This window comes from Epinephelus lanceolatus, chromosome 7 (genome assembly GCF_041903045.1).
Source record: "Epinephelus lanceolatus isolate andai-2023 chromosome 7, ASM4190304v1, whole genome shotgun sequence".
Lineage (NCBI taxonomy): Eukaryota > Metazoa > Chordata > Actinopteri > Perciformes > Serranidae > Epinephelus > Epinephelus lanceolatus.
In genome coordinates, this window is record NC_135740.1 from 9098083 (window position 1) to 9113037 (window position 14955).

A 14955-nucleotide genomic window follows, 5' to 3' on the forward strand; every position below is an offset into this window, starting at 1 on the left:
ATGAATACCCCAGCCTTTGGAAACTCTCTCTTCATTTACATTGTTGATGAAAAACAGTTTCTGGTGGAAAGACCAAACCATAACCCATCAGATATTGAATTACAACCTCTAGTAGCTAGCATTATCAGTGACACAAACTTTAATTTCTTAGTCTGAAACTCATAACTAGCAAGAGCTTTGAAATCAAAGCGGGATAATTCCTACTTTAAACATACTTTTAACATATTTTAGACATATTTCATTTAGCCTCTTGTGTAGTTCACAATATCCTAATATTTCTGCCAGTTATTTTCTGCCTGTGCAGTATTCCCTCACTAACCAGCCTGACAACTTCCTATTGGTCCACGTTGGTATTACCGTAACTCTCCTAAAAGGTGGGTCACCTAATATTTACAAATACAATACGACACATTGTATAAAACGTGCGATTAAATACAAACATCAATTAATTAAGTATGTAAGGCAAAGTCTCTTTCTAACTGCTTTTACACCAAGCACATGAGAGAAAACAGACAATGTGTCAGTGATGCTTGAAATTCCTCTTGCGTCAAATTGCCTTACAGCCGGAAGTGAGGTGGCTCCCAAGGAGCAAGCCAAAGATAAACACGTAGCCAGACGAATAGGGGTGAGCATTATAAATATTATAGAGAGGCTACCGTGAAACGATCGAAATGGAGTAGCTGCTAAGGTTATAGGGATTTTACCAGGCAAGGAGACGTCCGTCAAATTAACCAAGGAGCAAGTTTTCCGCACACGTCGAGTTGGTGAGTCCGCAGAGTACTGACAGCTGTAACGTTACCTGCTAGCTAGCTAACGTTAGCTAACATTAGCTAACTAACCTAATTACCTGTCTTTGACAGTTGACTAGGTGGTCTCTGGAATGAAGTAACGCTACTTGTACAAAAATGTATGTATTCAGCTTTCTTAGAATTATGTAACTAGCTTACTAGCTGTGGTAAGTTTCTCTTTATCTTTGAAAGGTCTCACAGGGTTGGTCGGATTTTTGAGACTTCATTTTACCTTGTTAGCATTAATGTTAGCGAGCTAAAAGAGCTGCTTCCTCTCATGGGAAGCATATGTTGGTGTTTAGCTATATAATTTTAAGTGGAAATAAGGGATAAGCTAGTTTATTATGTTGCATTCAGTGTGACAACTGTAGCACAGGAGGGAGTGATTCAATCGATGCAATAGTGGGAGTGTACACAATGCTAACCAGATCTGCTCAGCATCTGTGCAGGTGGATATGAAATAAAGCAAGCGATAGTTTAATTTGGAACATTTTACTATTTAAAAATGTAAATGTATGATGCGGTGCTGTGTTGTCCGGCCTAATAAAAGATCAGTAATCACATTTACTTAATACTTCAGCTGTGACTTGGAGATATATTGTAATGTAATGCTGTATGAGTTCATATATCAGGTAAAAAAAGTGGGAACATAATATTCTACAAAGAGATATTTTCCCTTGACGTCCTAGTAATTAAAGCTCATTAAAAATGCACTATTCAGATTGCTAATTTTAAAGGGTGATAGGATTGAGATTTGGGTTCTTAATACTTTTGCTCACCTGGCAAGTTTACAGCTCTTTGTTTTACCCAGATCGTATTCAAACAACCTTTAAGGCCTTCTTTTAGTTACCCATGTGTAGTTCATACTTGACAACAAGTGTGGCTAATATAAAACCCTGGAGGAAATCTCTACAGTTTCTTTGAACCAAAGGGCAACAGTAACCATGTTGACTCCTGCAAATGTACTTTCCCAGTCAGTAACAAATGTATTGCTTTCTTCTGAACTGCAATGTGTCCAGTGTCCAGATTTTCACATGTGCTGTCAAAATTACATCAGTGTCGTCTGAAATATGGACGTGATTCATACATGGCCAGAGCAATGTAGGTGTTGGCCCAACAGTTTCATTTTAGAAAAATCCACATAGGTTGGTGAGCTACTTTATTTCTTCAGGTTTTCTCAAAATTCAGCCATCAGTCCAAGAAATCTTCCTCTCTGCCAATCTACTGCCTACTCACCTAGATTTCATTATCAGAGTACTGGGCCATTTTAGTTTATAAGACTGCATTGTAGGGCTTGTCCAAATTGATAATGATATTGCTGCAACATTGTTAACCATTGCTGCTTTCACAAAATATTTACACAATTAGATTTTTCATTAAAAAAAAAGGTTGGTAAAGACAAATAATATAAAGTCAGTTAGTTTAGAAAATTACAACACTTTACTGTAATGCAACCTTTATAAACAGAAGAGACAACACTTAAGACATTACAACATCCAAAGTCTATCTAGTCTCATATCATGATATCGATGTAATATTGGTACCTTGCCCAGCACTAGTATAGTGTGCTGTTCACATAGATTGTAGAAATAATGGCTGTAGCTCTATTTTATTTTCTGTAGTTTGGTTTGTTTTGAAGCCTTAAATTTGGCATTATGGCCATCGCCATGTTGTTTTTTTGGAGCCAGAAGTTACCATATGTGGGCGAGAGGCTGGCGCTGTGGAGGAGTGAGGGTTCTGACTGAGAAGCCGAGGACACTGTTGGCAGACAGCCTGTCACTCAAAGTGGCCCGTCCTCAGTTCTGCATAACTTTAAGCCTTAATAAAATGTAAACCTGAGTTACTTTATCTTTTAAGCTGTGGATGCACTCCAAATGTTGATAACCATGAAGTGTGTTTTTCAGTTAAAGTGTCAGCTCTCTGTGCTTTGTGACGCAAACTTGAGCAAGACAAGGTCATTGTCAGCTCCATTACAGCAAACCTACACTCGTCAATGCAGCTTCATCCAAATATCCCATAAACCCTTAAATATCAAAATTTACAGTATATCTTTTGATTACTGTGTTTAAACATCCTGAAAGGTTGGGCTTGCTTGGATGAGAGGCACCATTCATAAACTGAGCGAGAGGGAGCACATGATGGGATGAGATGATTTTTCAAAAGCTATCTCTATTGATCGATGACCACCAGAGCTGCAATGTTTAGTCAAATAATCTATTAGTCAGATAATCTCCAACTATTTCATTTTTCAAGCAAAAGCATCAAACATTTGGTGGTTCTGGCTTCTTGATTGTGACAATTTGCTGCCTTTGTTAGCCATGTATGATAGTTAATGAAGAGCCTTTGGGTTTTGGACTGTTGGTTGGACAAATGATGCAATTTCAAGATGTCACTTTGGGATGTGCATTTATTTATGAGCATTTGTGAGAATTTATTCACAACTTTATGACATTTTATAGACTTAACAATCAGTTAATTGTCAAAATAATCATCAGATGAATCAATTACAATAATCATTAGTTGCAGGCAGCTCTAATGACCACATAGTTTGCAAAGCAGATTTCCAGGTTGTCAAGGCTTTGTGACCACATGTTTTATATTTGCAGATAATTTGTAAAGCAGTCTGTCTGAGTAAAATGAACACAGCAGAGAGATGTCTGACCAAAATGATCCAGCAAAGTGCTACCCCCTTTATTTACATGCCACTCTGCTCCATTAGTCAGCTTTCACTTTCAACAACCTTCTTCTTTTGTCCCTTCATCTGTTTCCTCACCATAGTATCTGTAGCTGAGTCCAAAATGGTGCGAGCAGCCTTGGTGACTGCCACCAGTCTGGCGTTGACTGGGGCTGTGGTGGCGCACGCTTACCTCCTCAAACATCAATTCTACCCGACTGTGGTCTACCTCACCAAGAGCAGTCCCAGCATGGCGGTAAGAGCAAAGCTAAAGTGAAGTTTGGTTTTAGTTATTTAGATATTGTACCCGTAGTAATATCTTTAAGAGTGATAATATGTCCTCAAAGGCCATGTCGGCGACATTGTGACTAATCCGCTTTTGGTTTCTGGTATCAGGTGTTGTACATTCAGGCCTTTGTGTTGGTGTTTCTGCTGGGAAAGTTCATGAGGAAGGTCTTCTTTGGACAGCTAAGGGCTGCAGAGATGGAGGTAGAGTCATTTTTTTATATCCATGACTCGCTTGACTCATCGTGACCAACATTTACTTTCATATGTAATGGTCTCAGTTGTAAATGACAGCAGTGTATTTAACGGGCATCTTTGTTTATATACATTTAGCATCTGATTGAGCGCTCCTGGTACGCTGTGACCGAGACGTGCCTGGCATTCACTGTGTTCAGGGACGACTTCTCCCCTCGCTTCGTCGCCCTCTTCACACTCCTGCTCTTCCTCAAGTGCTTCCACTGGCTGGCTGAAGACCGGGTGGACTTTGTGAGTGATGAGAGAGAAACAACTTCCTGATCCTGCATAGTACACAGTGTACTTAATCCACTGTGTCCGTATGCAGTACATTGTTAAAGGTAGAAAGGAAGCATGGGACAGATGGTGTGTGGCATACCAGAGTTGCACAAACAATGTTATCTGATATTGTGCGACTTATAATTCAGTTACAAATTTAGTATAAATGGGCCCTTACTGTGACACACTGTGAGCTGACAAGTACAGAGTGCTGCAAAGGGTGATAGCCACTTTAGCCACTTGTTAGCAGCTGCCCTTTTAAGACAGACTTTAGAATTCAACAGTGGGGTGTTTACTGACGTATTTTAGAACAAAACATGAATGTCTCTACAGCTTGTGTGAACCACAGACCTTCATTTAGGCATCTAACCAAAAACCCATTCAAAAAACCCATTGACTTCAAGATGAGGCAACCGGAAGTGTGAAAATGCTAACTCATTTCCAGGTTGGTGGAGAGGATTTTAGTGTGAGAGGCTTTATCAAACTGCTATTACTAGATAGAAACTCAGCTGAATATCAAACAAACTGTAATATGTGACAGGTTTCTGTACTCCTGTAATGATGTTGGCAGTCACATATACCAAGGTGATACAGAATCATAGTTGATTATTCAGTGATAAGACAGACACAAGTGACTGCACGTGTTTTAAGTAACGTCTATATAATGTTTATTTCTGTGTTTTCTGTCAGATGGAACGTAGTCCAAACATATCCTGGATTTTTCACTTCAGAGTGTTATGTAAGTACACGTTATCAGCCTATCAGAAACCTTCTATGTTTTTTTTATCTTTGACTTCTGTCTCTATCTCTTTCTGCTGTATTGACTCTGCTTATGAAACAAGTCTTGAGGCTAAATGAAACTGTATGCAAATCATTGCTATTGGCACATAAGGCCAGGTGCAGCTCCACAAAGCTCCACGTAAAAGTCCACATATCTGATGTGACACATCTATAAATTTACCCCTGAACCTTACACTGTGTTTTTATTTTATACTTGCACCTACCTGTTGGGAAAATCCTATATAAGACCCACCTCTGCATGGGACCACATATACTACTTACCTTAAGTTACCTCATAGAATCTGTTTAAAATTTGTTTAGAAATTATTTTGAAAAGGTCTTAAAAAGCATTAAAGTTAAGTGTCAAGTGTTCAACATCGTGGTTAAGCACATGCACACAGTAAGATAACTCATCAATTTTCATACCACAGTATACCTTGAAACGAGTATACCGCTGCAACCCTCCATGGAGTCTATTTATCTGGGGATAGATTTAACAAGTTCGGTATAGATATTACAATGTACTTGTTTATCTTGGGTAGAAACAAAGGTATTGTTTTCTCCTGCTTGTAGATGCTGCAGCCTCCTCACAGATGTGTTATTCAGTATTCTTTATTTCCTGCAGCTCTCATGGGACTGCTGGCTGTCCTGGACTTCCTGTTTGTCAACCATGCCTGTCACAGCATCATTACCCGAGGAGCCTCAGTCCAGCTTGTTTTTGGATTTGAGGTTTGTAATACTTAAGTTGAAGCTGAGGTTTAGCTCTGTGTTTTTACCTGTAAAAAGGCTTATTTAACGTACCCTTGGTTATTGAAAATCAAAAAGGAAATGGCATAAAATATGCAACAATAATATAAGATTTAAAAAGAAACATGTTGGAAATGAAACCTCTCATTGCTTCACTATTTGCTCTTATTTTAGTCCTTTTCATACCTTCTTCTCGTGTCACCACACAGTTGCAACAGATAGCATTTGCTAATATACACACACAGTAAAGGACACAGATGTTTTCAATAGGATATGTCCTCTCTGTGTGCCCCTCAGTATGCCATCCTGCTGACCATGGTGCTGACAACCTTCATTAAGTACCTTCTGCACACTATTGACCTGCAGAGTGAGAATCCCTGGGACAACAAGGCCGTCTATATGCTCTACACAGAGCTCTTCACAGGTACTGTGTTTAGCCGTAGTTCAAAATATGATGCTGGGCTATTATTTTTCTCTGCTAGTCAGTCTGCCTTTCCACGCTGCATTCTCTTAGCCCAGGGCTAACATGCATATTTGCTGAGAGTTGACCCTGGGCTAACCTGGCCCCATTTCACACACAATACCCAGTTAACCGGGGGTAAACCTAAGCCTGGGACTATATGACTCACACTGCACTTCTACTAGCCCTGGATTAAATGTCAGTCTGAACACCTTACTCATGTTAACATTCTTAAATTCTGTTGTTAACTTACTTACATTTAACACTGGCAACTTTGAACCCCAGGTAAAGTCCATTTTCAGGTGCTAACCCTACCTTGGAGCAGGGCCAGGAAGCCCTGGGCTAGTTGGTTAGCCCACTTGGAATGTGTCAGGATTATGCCAGTGTGAACACCAGGCTAATGGCTCCCTTAGCCCAAGTCTAAGTGTAGTGTGAAAAGGGCTTGTGTGAGTGCAGTTCAAGACAAAACAGTGGCAGCCATACTCAAATATTTGCTGATGTTTTTATTCCAGGTTTTATCAAAGTGCTCCTGTACATTGCCTTCATGACCATCATGATAAAGGTCCACACCTTCCCCCTGTTTGCCATTCGGCCCATGTATCTGGCTATGAGGTGAGCAGTTGTGTGGTGGTCAGAAGTTTTATTATGTTTTGACTTCTCACATTGGTCTAAATATTCTGAAAATGTAAGGAATAAGAGTTTTGTCATTTCTAAATTTTGATGACATTTCATACTTTAAGTGACACATACATGATACCTTTTACACAAACAAATATAATTTTGAGGTGTTGGATATTATTTGATTAATATTTGAGGCATGTTTTGAGTTAAATATTGTTTTTCTTTTTGTTTTGTTTTTTCTCAGGCAGTTCAAGAAAGCTGTTACAGATGCTATAATGTCTCGGAGAGCCATTCGCAACATGAACACACTGTGAGTTATCTTTAGCCTTTCCTGATTGCCCTGTGTTGTATGTGTGAAAATCATCATTTCCCAGTGCGTCTCCCTTATTGATTTTATACATTAAAAAGACAAAACATGGTCAAGTGGTATCATATACATCAGTATATTCTAGGTGTTGTGTATGTGCACATTTTGTAACCTCCTCTGTCAGGACAGTATTCAGTGATGCTGGTATTCTTTAGTCGGGGGTACCTACAACTGGACGATACATCTAGACATGGTGTGCAGGCCTGAATAAAACTTTTGCAAACAAGGTATCTGGCCACAAACTTCATTTTTTAAAATTAATTTCTCTTCTATTGTTTGTCTGTGTTCAGATACCCTGATGCTACTCCTGAAGATCTGCAGGCCTCTGACAACGTCTGTATCATCTGTCGAGAGGAAATGGTCACTGGAGCCAAGAAACTACCTTGTAATCACATTTTCCATTCCAGGTACGTCCTGTAGTCAACAGCCTGACTCAGCAGGAAAGATTATAGACTGCAAACAAACAAAACAGCATAGATGTCGGAAGCAGTCAGCATCTACAGGAGCTGATTGCACACACAGTTCCTGTATTTAAATAGTCTGGCAACTTAAACATGACTTAGAACAATAACTTTTGGTTTTGTTGTTGTGTTTAAATGTTGCTATGTGTTTGTTTACAGAATACTTCAAATACTGTCATCCTACATTTCTCCCCACAGCTGCCTGCGCTCCTGGTTTCAGAGGCAGCAGACCTGCCCAACCTGTCGCATGGACGTCCTCCGTGCATCCAATAACAATCAGACTCCAGCCCCTGCCCAGGCCCCGCCCCCTGCTCCTGCGGCCCCTGCTAACGCCCCCGCAGCCCCACCCGCCAATGGTGAGAGTTAAAACCAGTACACAGGAACACAAAACCCCTGCCTTCCTGTTTGTAGCAGCACCACATGACCCCCAGCTACACCCAAATTTTTGGCAGGGCAGAACGCATGTAAAGTGGGTGACCTCAGCTGTGAAACAGCCGCTGTACAAGAGGAAACTAGAGCAGAGAAATGCCTTGTGCAACACTGAACATTCCAATACCTGAGAGTACATTTACCTGTTCCGCAGACACTGTGTACCTTTTATATGTATGTTTGCATTCATGAGCAGAGTTTTTGGTGACCGTAAGATAAGTGTGTAGAAAAATTAGACATACCGTGTAAAAAATTAATGCAGTATTAAAAAGAAGGTTCACCTCCAGATCAGTAATACATATTTTTCCTCTTACCTGTGGTGCTATTCATTAGTCTAGATTGTTTTGTGTGAGTTCCTGAGTGTTGGAGATATCAACCGTAGAGATGTCTGCCTTCTCTCCAATATAATGGAACTAGATGGCACTCGGCTTGTGGTGCATAAAAAGCTTGAAAAATACATTTGAAAAACTATTACAGGAACTATTTTCTTTCTACTGAACTATACTCGCCAACTGTATCACCTTGCACAAAGATACATGCACCTACTCAATACTGCCAGCACCACTAAGATAGCCATCATTACAGTCATGTTTACATGCCACACTCTCCTACATGACACTGCTCACAACAAGGTCTGTGGATCATCTTGAGCAACCAGGTCATGATTTCTGGAACGAGACATTGCTCTTGAAACATTGCAGAATGTTTTGTGCAGAACATTGTGATGTACAGTGAAGCTGACCTTTGACCTTTTGGTTAAAGGTCGGCTTCACTATTCAACGTCATATCTCAGGAACAGACAGGGAGACATTTGGTCAGATACTGAATTGCTCACACTCATCTTGGGTGTCCACCTTGAAACTGTGCTGATTGTACAGATCTGTGTTGTCGGCGGAAGATGTGTGTGAAGCATCCATGTTTTCCCAGACATGGATGTAAACTTTAAGAGAAACTTGACTGGTGTGCAGAGGCATACAACCGCGGGGTGGTAATTCTAGTTTAATTGGGGGGTGAACAGTCCCTAGAAAGTCTCACCTTTTTTAAATCACTCCCTTTAACTTTTGAGAAACTATCCCAGAAATCTTGGTTCAATATGTTTTTCAGTCCAACTTTCCTTGTGTAATCAACAAGTAGTCTTGTCTGTCATGTTTACCCCTTCACAGAGAACATTAATTATGTTGTTAATCATCCTCTGGTAAATACATATTTGGACCCTTTCCCAGCATTAGTATCTCATTTGTTCTGTTTCCCTCTTCAGTGGCTCCAGGCATGTTACCTGGCTTTCCTCCTGGCGTCTTCCCCTTCTGGGGTCCCTTCCCTGCAGTGCCTCCCCCTGCTGCAGCAGCTGCAGCTCCTGGTCCCACTGAAGCTCCACAGGGCAGCACAGAGGCCACACAGGTAGCTGGTAAGGATAACTCCTGCTCTCATCAACTCCAATTTACCACACCACAAAACAGAAAAAAGATAATCAAACCCAGAGTATCTAAAACAGATTTCTAACTTCATGTCTTTTGTTATTGTTTTAATTTACCTTATACCCTGGAATAGCTTTACATTTAACATGTTGTGTTTGTTTCATCAGGTACCAGCCAGCCCACCTCATCGACCGCGGAGGCAGCTGCAGGCACTGCTGCTCCAGGATCAGCAATCCCAGGCTTCCCCTTCTCCTTCCCCCCTCCGCCCTTCCCCACTGCACCATGGCTGCCCATGCCACCACCTCCTCCCTTTGGTAAGCACACACATTCTATATACTAAGATGGCGGTCATGTTGCTTCTCTATGAGAATAGAAATAATAAGATGTGTAATTAGATGCATGTGGGTGAGTCATGTGGATGATCATATTGTCTTACTTCTCTTTTGAGCCTCTTGTTTAAGGAAGTGTTGAGCATTTCCATAGCAACATACTGTCCAGACACACTATGTGAAAGTTCCTGGCATTCCCCACATGTACAACACTTTTTTTAGTGTCAGAATGCATCAAATCTGTTCAAAGTTGTCAAGAGTGTTGATCGAACAATCGTGAATAAAACAATTGGAATAAAATTTTGCCAAAGTGTTACACATATATTCCTCATACATATATTCTCTGTTCTTTGAGAGCTTACTTAGTGCTCACATCTGAGGTGTTGTAGCCATGTCGAAGTTTGTTTTACCTGGACCGGTCTGTCTTAATTCCTCTCCTCTCATCCAGTGTCGTCAATGCCTCCTCCTCCTCCGTCTCTGTCCCGGCTGTCAGAGGAGGAGCTGAGGGAGCTGGAGGCGGAGGGTCGGCGGGGCCTGGAGGCCAGGCTCCAGTGTCTCCAGAACATTCACACTCTGCTGGACGCCGCCATGCTCAACATCCATCACTACCTCAGCACGGTCGCCACACTCACGTAATTGAGCCTTCTTTAGTTGAAGTTGCATGTTCCCAAATTTAGACAAATTAAGAGTGAATTGGTCTAAATACAGTGAGCCTACTCTGTTGCTGTTTCCTAATTAATAAGATCATTGACTGAGTTTAATAATGTGAGTAATACAATCAAGATTTACCAGTTTAAAAAGACTGAAACAGAAGAGCTTAGAATTGACCTAAAATGTAATTTTCAGTTGAATGCCTCATTGTCCTTCTGCTGCTGTGTTCTCCACAGTCCTCCTCGGGCAGAGGGCAGCACTGGAGAAGCCAGTGGGACAAACAGCACTGCTTCACCTCCTGCAGCTGGCAGTAGCACAGACAGTCCCAGCAAGGAGAAGGACTCTTCCAGCTGTAAGTAAACTGACATTTCACATCAACTATAAAAGACTAGTCCATACCCATTGGTAGCTTTGTCACCTTCTACCTATGCCAATCCTCAATGCCTATGTGCAGTTTCACATAGATTGACCACGTCAGTGAGTAGAAAAACATGGGACAGACAGAATGACTGACTGACAGAATGACACACTGACAGTTTCCGTGATTATGTACAGCATACCATACCATGACTTAGTCATACCAAAAATTAGAAAAAAAACCCCAAAACATTGGGCCACAGGGGAAGCCACAGCGATCGGTCGCATTTTAGCCATTTGGAAGCCTTTTTCTGTTGTTATAGCGCCACCCAGTTGCCAATTAGAGTTAAATTTCTCCAGTCACCTTGAGGCGTCCTGTTCTACATATCTACCAAGTTTAGTAAAAATGGATATGGCGGTTAGGCCTAGATAAGAAATTAGCTCTCTAGCGCCCCCATTTTGTTTGATTGGGTCAGTAATGGAGGGGTCCCCTCAGATTATGTGTGGTCATATGCCTACAAAGTTGCGTGGTGATCGGTGAAACCCTTGAGATGTTATACACCTTTATGTGATGAGCCACGCCCTCCGCAATATTCATTGCCTTATAGAAGCTCAGTTTTAGTAAGTTTTCCAACTTTTGCCAAGAGGGAACTTTAGATATTGGTCCCTAGATTATGTTCACCGAGTTTCATGCAGATCGGTCAAACTTCCTAGGAAGAGATTGATTTGAAGTGTTTTTCAAAAAATTCAAAATGGCGGAAAATCAGTATAACTGGAAGTTATGGGTTCTTGAGGCAAATTTGTTCCTCATGGGGAGAGGCATCTCTGTGCAAAGTTTCATGTCTCTACGACATACGGGGCATGAGATATGCCCATTCAAAGCTTGCAATTTCAGTCGGTTGCTATAGCGCCCCCCTTTGGCCAATTGATGTAATATTGCTTCATTTGCATCCTCCCATGGCCCTCTACCACTGTGCCAAATTTCACATGGATTGATCAAGTCAGTGAGGAGAAAAAAGTGGAATAGATACACGGACACACAGAGTTTTCGTCATTATATAGTAAGATTGACAATTAAAGGGTGATTTCAGTATTTTTCAACCCTGACCCTATTTTCCCTTGTTTTTGAGTACAGGTGACTGATCAGAACAACAGTTTTTGAAATTGGTCAAGTGTTGAGTGAGACCGCTGCAGCCAGCAGCAGCAAAACAAGCTGTAGTGTAATCCTGAGGGCAATTGTGCGCAGTCAATTTATGTCCTCTGAAAGTGCTTGTTTTTGCCACTGACAGGCTCAGATTATTACTAGAAGTTTCTGACAACGTAATGCAGACGATCCCTACGGAGATAGACCTTTTTGTGAAAGCATAAGATCCTTTTTGTTTAACTAGAAATGGCCCTGAAGTCATTATCAGCTCCCCACCAAACTGCATTTAAATAGATAGTCATTTTATCATCGAAAAACACACTTCATTTAAAGTTGACAGAAATAAAATAAAACTCATAAAAGCCATCTTGGTTCATGTTTTGGTTGCTGTTTTCAACAAGTCACATTTGTCACTTAGACACAAAAACATGGGAAATAAAGTCCAGTTTGGAAATTACTGAAGATATCCTTTTATTAAATCAAAAACCTTGGATTAAATATATATATTTTTTTCATTTCCAGCCGAGCAGGCGGACGAAACTACGGTCTCCTCTCAGCCAGCTGACTCTACTTCTACTGCCTCGGACACAGAAAGAAAAGAGGAGATGGACGAAGGAGCAGCGGCGGTTGGGGATGAGGACGGAGAGCCCAACGCTGCTGAGCTGAGGCGTCGCCGCCTTCGCAAGCTAGAGACATCATCACCATCATCTCCACCCCCTCCAGACAACTGATCTATGCGTTCTGACTCGGACATATTGCTGCAGACCAACAGGAACTCTGAGCTGATTGGTCGTTGCTTTGGTTCTTCATCGCCTCTCTTCTGTCGTGGCTCTCGCCTTCCACAGGCTCAGGTTTCTAACTGTGTCGAGTTGGACTCAGGCTACCAGGAGACGCAATGATCGGTACCACTTATCTGGACTGTTTGTGTCAGAAAGCAATAGCAAGACTCTTTTTTTGTTTGTTTTCGTCACCTTTTCCCCCCAGAACGACTACTGCAATAAGAGTACTGCAGCTGTTTAATGTAAGTCTAATCAGATGGAAGAGGGTTCTCAGATCCAGTTGTTCGGTTGATGTGAGTGAGACGGTGTTTGATTTGTTTTTGGTAGTTTTACTGTCGGTGAGGTCTTTGCCTGCACTTTGATTTTTCTGTTTAATTGAGCTTTCTTCAGTACAAAGGTGGTCCCATTCACCACGTCAACATGTTACACACAGCGCTTGGATCAGTGTCAGGATCCAGTGAATTCAAATCGAGGGAAGTCGATCAACTGCTTTGGCTTTCTTTTTCTTTAACCTTCATCACTCTGCTGTTGCCACTGCAGACGTTTGTAACATACTGATTTATTTGAATGTGTACATACTGTATAAAGAGTTTTAATAGGATGATCTGTACATAATGCAGAATAAACCGTTTGACTGAAATGGCAGTGGCACAACATGATTATATTGGTGTGTATGTTCACAGACTGATGCCATACAGGTGTAGTGAAGTGGAATGTGTTAAAGTGAGCGCTTCTCTTCAGACTCGCTGTGTCGGAGCTTTAATGTTGACCTAAAGACTGGGCTATAAAATTAAAATTCATTAACACTTGCGATGAACAAACCCTCTTTAATGGTAGTTCTGTAGGCTTAAACTATCTGGATAAAAATTATGTTGCCATGCCAGAAAGGCAAAACAAGAATCCTGGTCAGAAATGTGAAGTTATCACATTGTCATGTGTTGCTGTTGTACTGTTAAAGGGATAGTTAAGATTTTTTTGAGTGGGGTTGTATGAGGTACTTATCCATAGTCAGTGTATTACCTGCAGTAGATGGTGGTCAGCATGACCCCAGTTTGAAGAAGCAGGCTGGAGTACTGACACGGACACTAAGCAATGCACTGCTCTGCATGCAGGCACCAGTGAAACACATTTTAGCCACCTAAAAAAATCAGTATCAGTCTAAGTGCACGCTATATTTAGAATTTAGAATTTTCACAACTTTACCTTGTTGTAACACAGCCCTTTCGAACAGGGTACAGAAGCAAAACAAAAACAGCGATTTTAACTTGCAGAACACAGGAGCTGCTGGTCTACCACTGTCATGTTAGTTGTTTGTGCCAGTGCATGAATCCGAACTAAACCTCTGAAACAACAATATCACACAATGACACAAACTAACTGATTGAGGCAATGTTAGATTAGAAACTGTGAAATTACTGTTTTTTCAATGCAGGCTGGCTTTTAAGAAAGCATAGATTGGTTTCGCTTTCAGTTCAGTTCCCCATCTAAAATCACTGTCTGTGAGGTAAAGCTGTGAAAATATCTTCAATATAGTGTCCATCTAAACTGATAACAGCAGTATTCAGCTGTATAGTATCATATTGAATTGCTTCTGTGGCAGTTCTCCTGTCTGCTTCTCCAAACTGGGGGCATGCCAACTGCCATCTACTGTAGGTAATACACTGACTGTGAATAAGAACCTCTTACAACCACACTTCAAAAAATCCAAACTACCCCTTTAAGTAATGCAGTCATTGTTTCTTATAGATCTGTGCTTTCTGGGTAATTTCCCAGGACGTTTCCTGGATACAAGTATGTGGTTTGGTAGTGATCTTAGGAAAGATAGGAATTTACTTGAAAGACAAGCTTTCTTTAAACCCAAGTACATTTTCATTCAGTATTTATTTATTATTGAAAATGCACTACTTGTTAAATTTTATGTTCTCTTTTATGCATTTTTTAAAGTTATGTTTATTTTCAGCTGACCTGTGTGTACCAAACAAATTATTTTCCATACAAGTCGTACCCAGTTACATTGCTCTTCCCAGAAGACTTTGTGGAAACATTTTTTGGAAATTAAGTTATGCAGAAGTCACAGGTCTGTAAAATAAAGGAAAACCAGTATAAAAGACATAAATACAAGTAGACCTGATGTTTACCTTTGGGTAAAACATTT

General features: G+C 40.9%; 1 protein-coding gene across 1 annotated transcript; it reads left to right on the forward strand.

Moving 5' to 3' along the window:
* The first annotated feature begins 572 nt into the window (after positions 1–572).
* On the forward strand, positions 573–13440 carry syvn1 (synovial apoptosis inhibitor 1, synoviolin). Its single transcript, XM_033632472.2, has 16 exons — positions 573–764; positions 3567–3718; positions 3859–3951; positions 4081–4233; positions 4951–4999; positions 5666–5769; positions 6085–6211; positions 6760–6859; positions 7113–7178; positions 7526–7642; positions 7895–8052; positions 9384–9530; positions 9708–9854; positions 10318–10501; positions 10757–10872; positions 12544–13440. The coding sequence occupies exons 2-16, from the start codon at positions 3587–3589 to the stop codon at positions 12750–12752; spliced, it is 1902 nt and encodes a 633-aa protein (XP_033488363.1). The 5' UTR covers positions 573–764; positions 3567–3586; the 3' UTR covers positions 12753–13440.
* Positions 13441–14955: the final 1515 nt, after the last annotated feature.

Coding starts and splice junctions, on each gene's coding strand:
- syvn1 (XM_033632472.2), top strand. CDS start 3,587: ATGGTGCGAGCAGCCTTGGTGACTGCCACCAGTCTGGCGTTGACTGGG. Junction 6,860..7,112: donor CCCATGTATCTGGCTATGAG/GTGAGCAGTTGT, acceptor GTTTTTTCTCAG/GCAGTTCAAGAAAGCTGTTA. Junction 7,179..7,525: donor ATTCGCAACATGAACACACT/GTGAGTTATCTT, acceptor GTCTGTGTTCAG/ATACCCTGATGCTACTCCTG.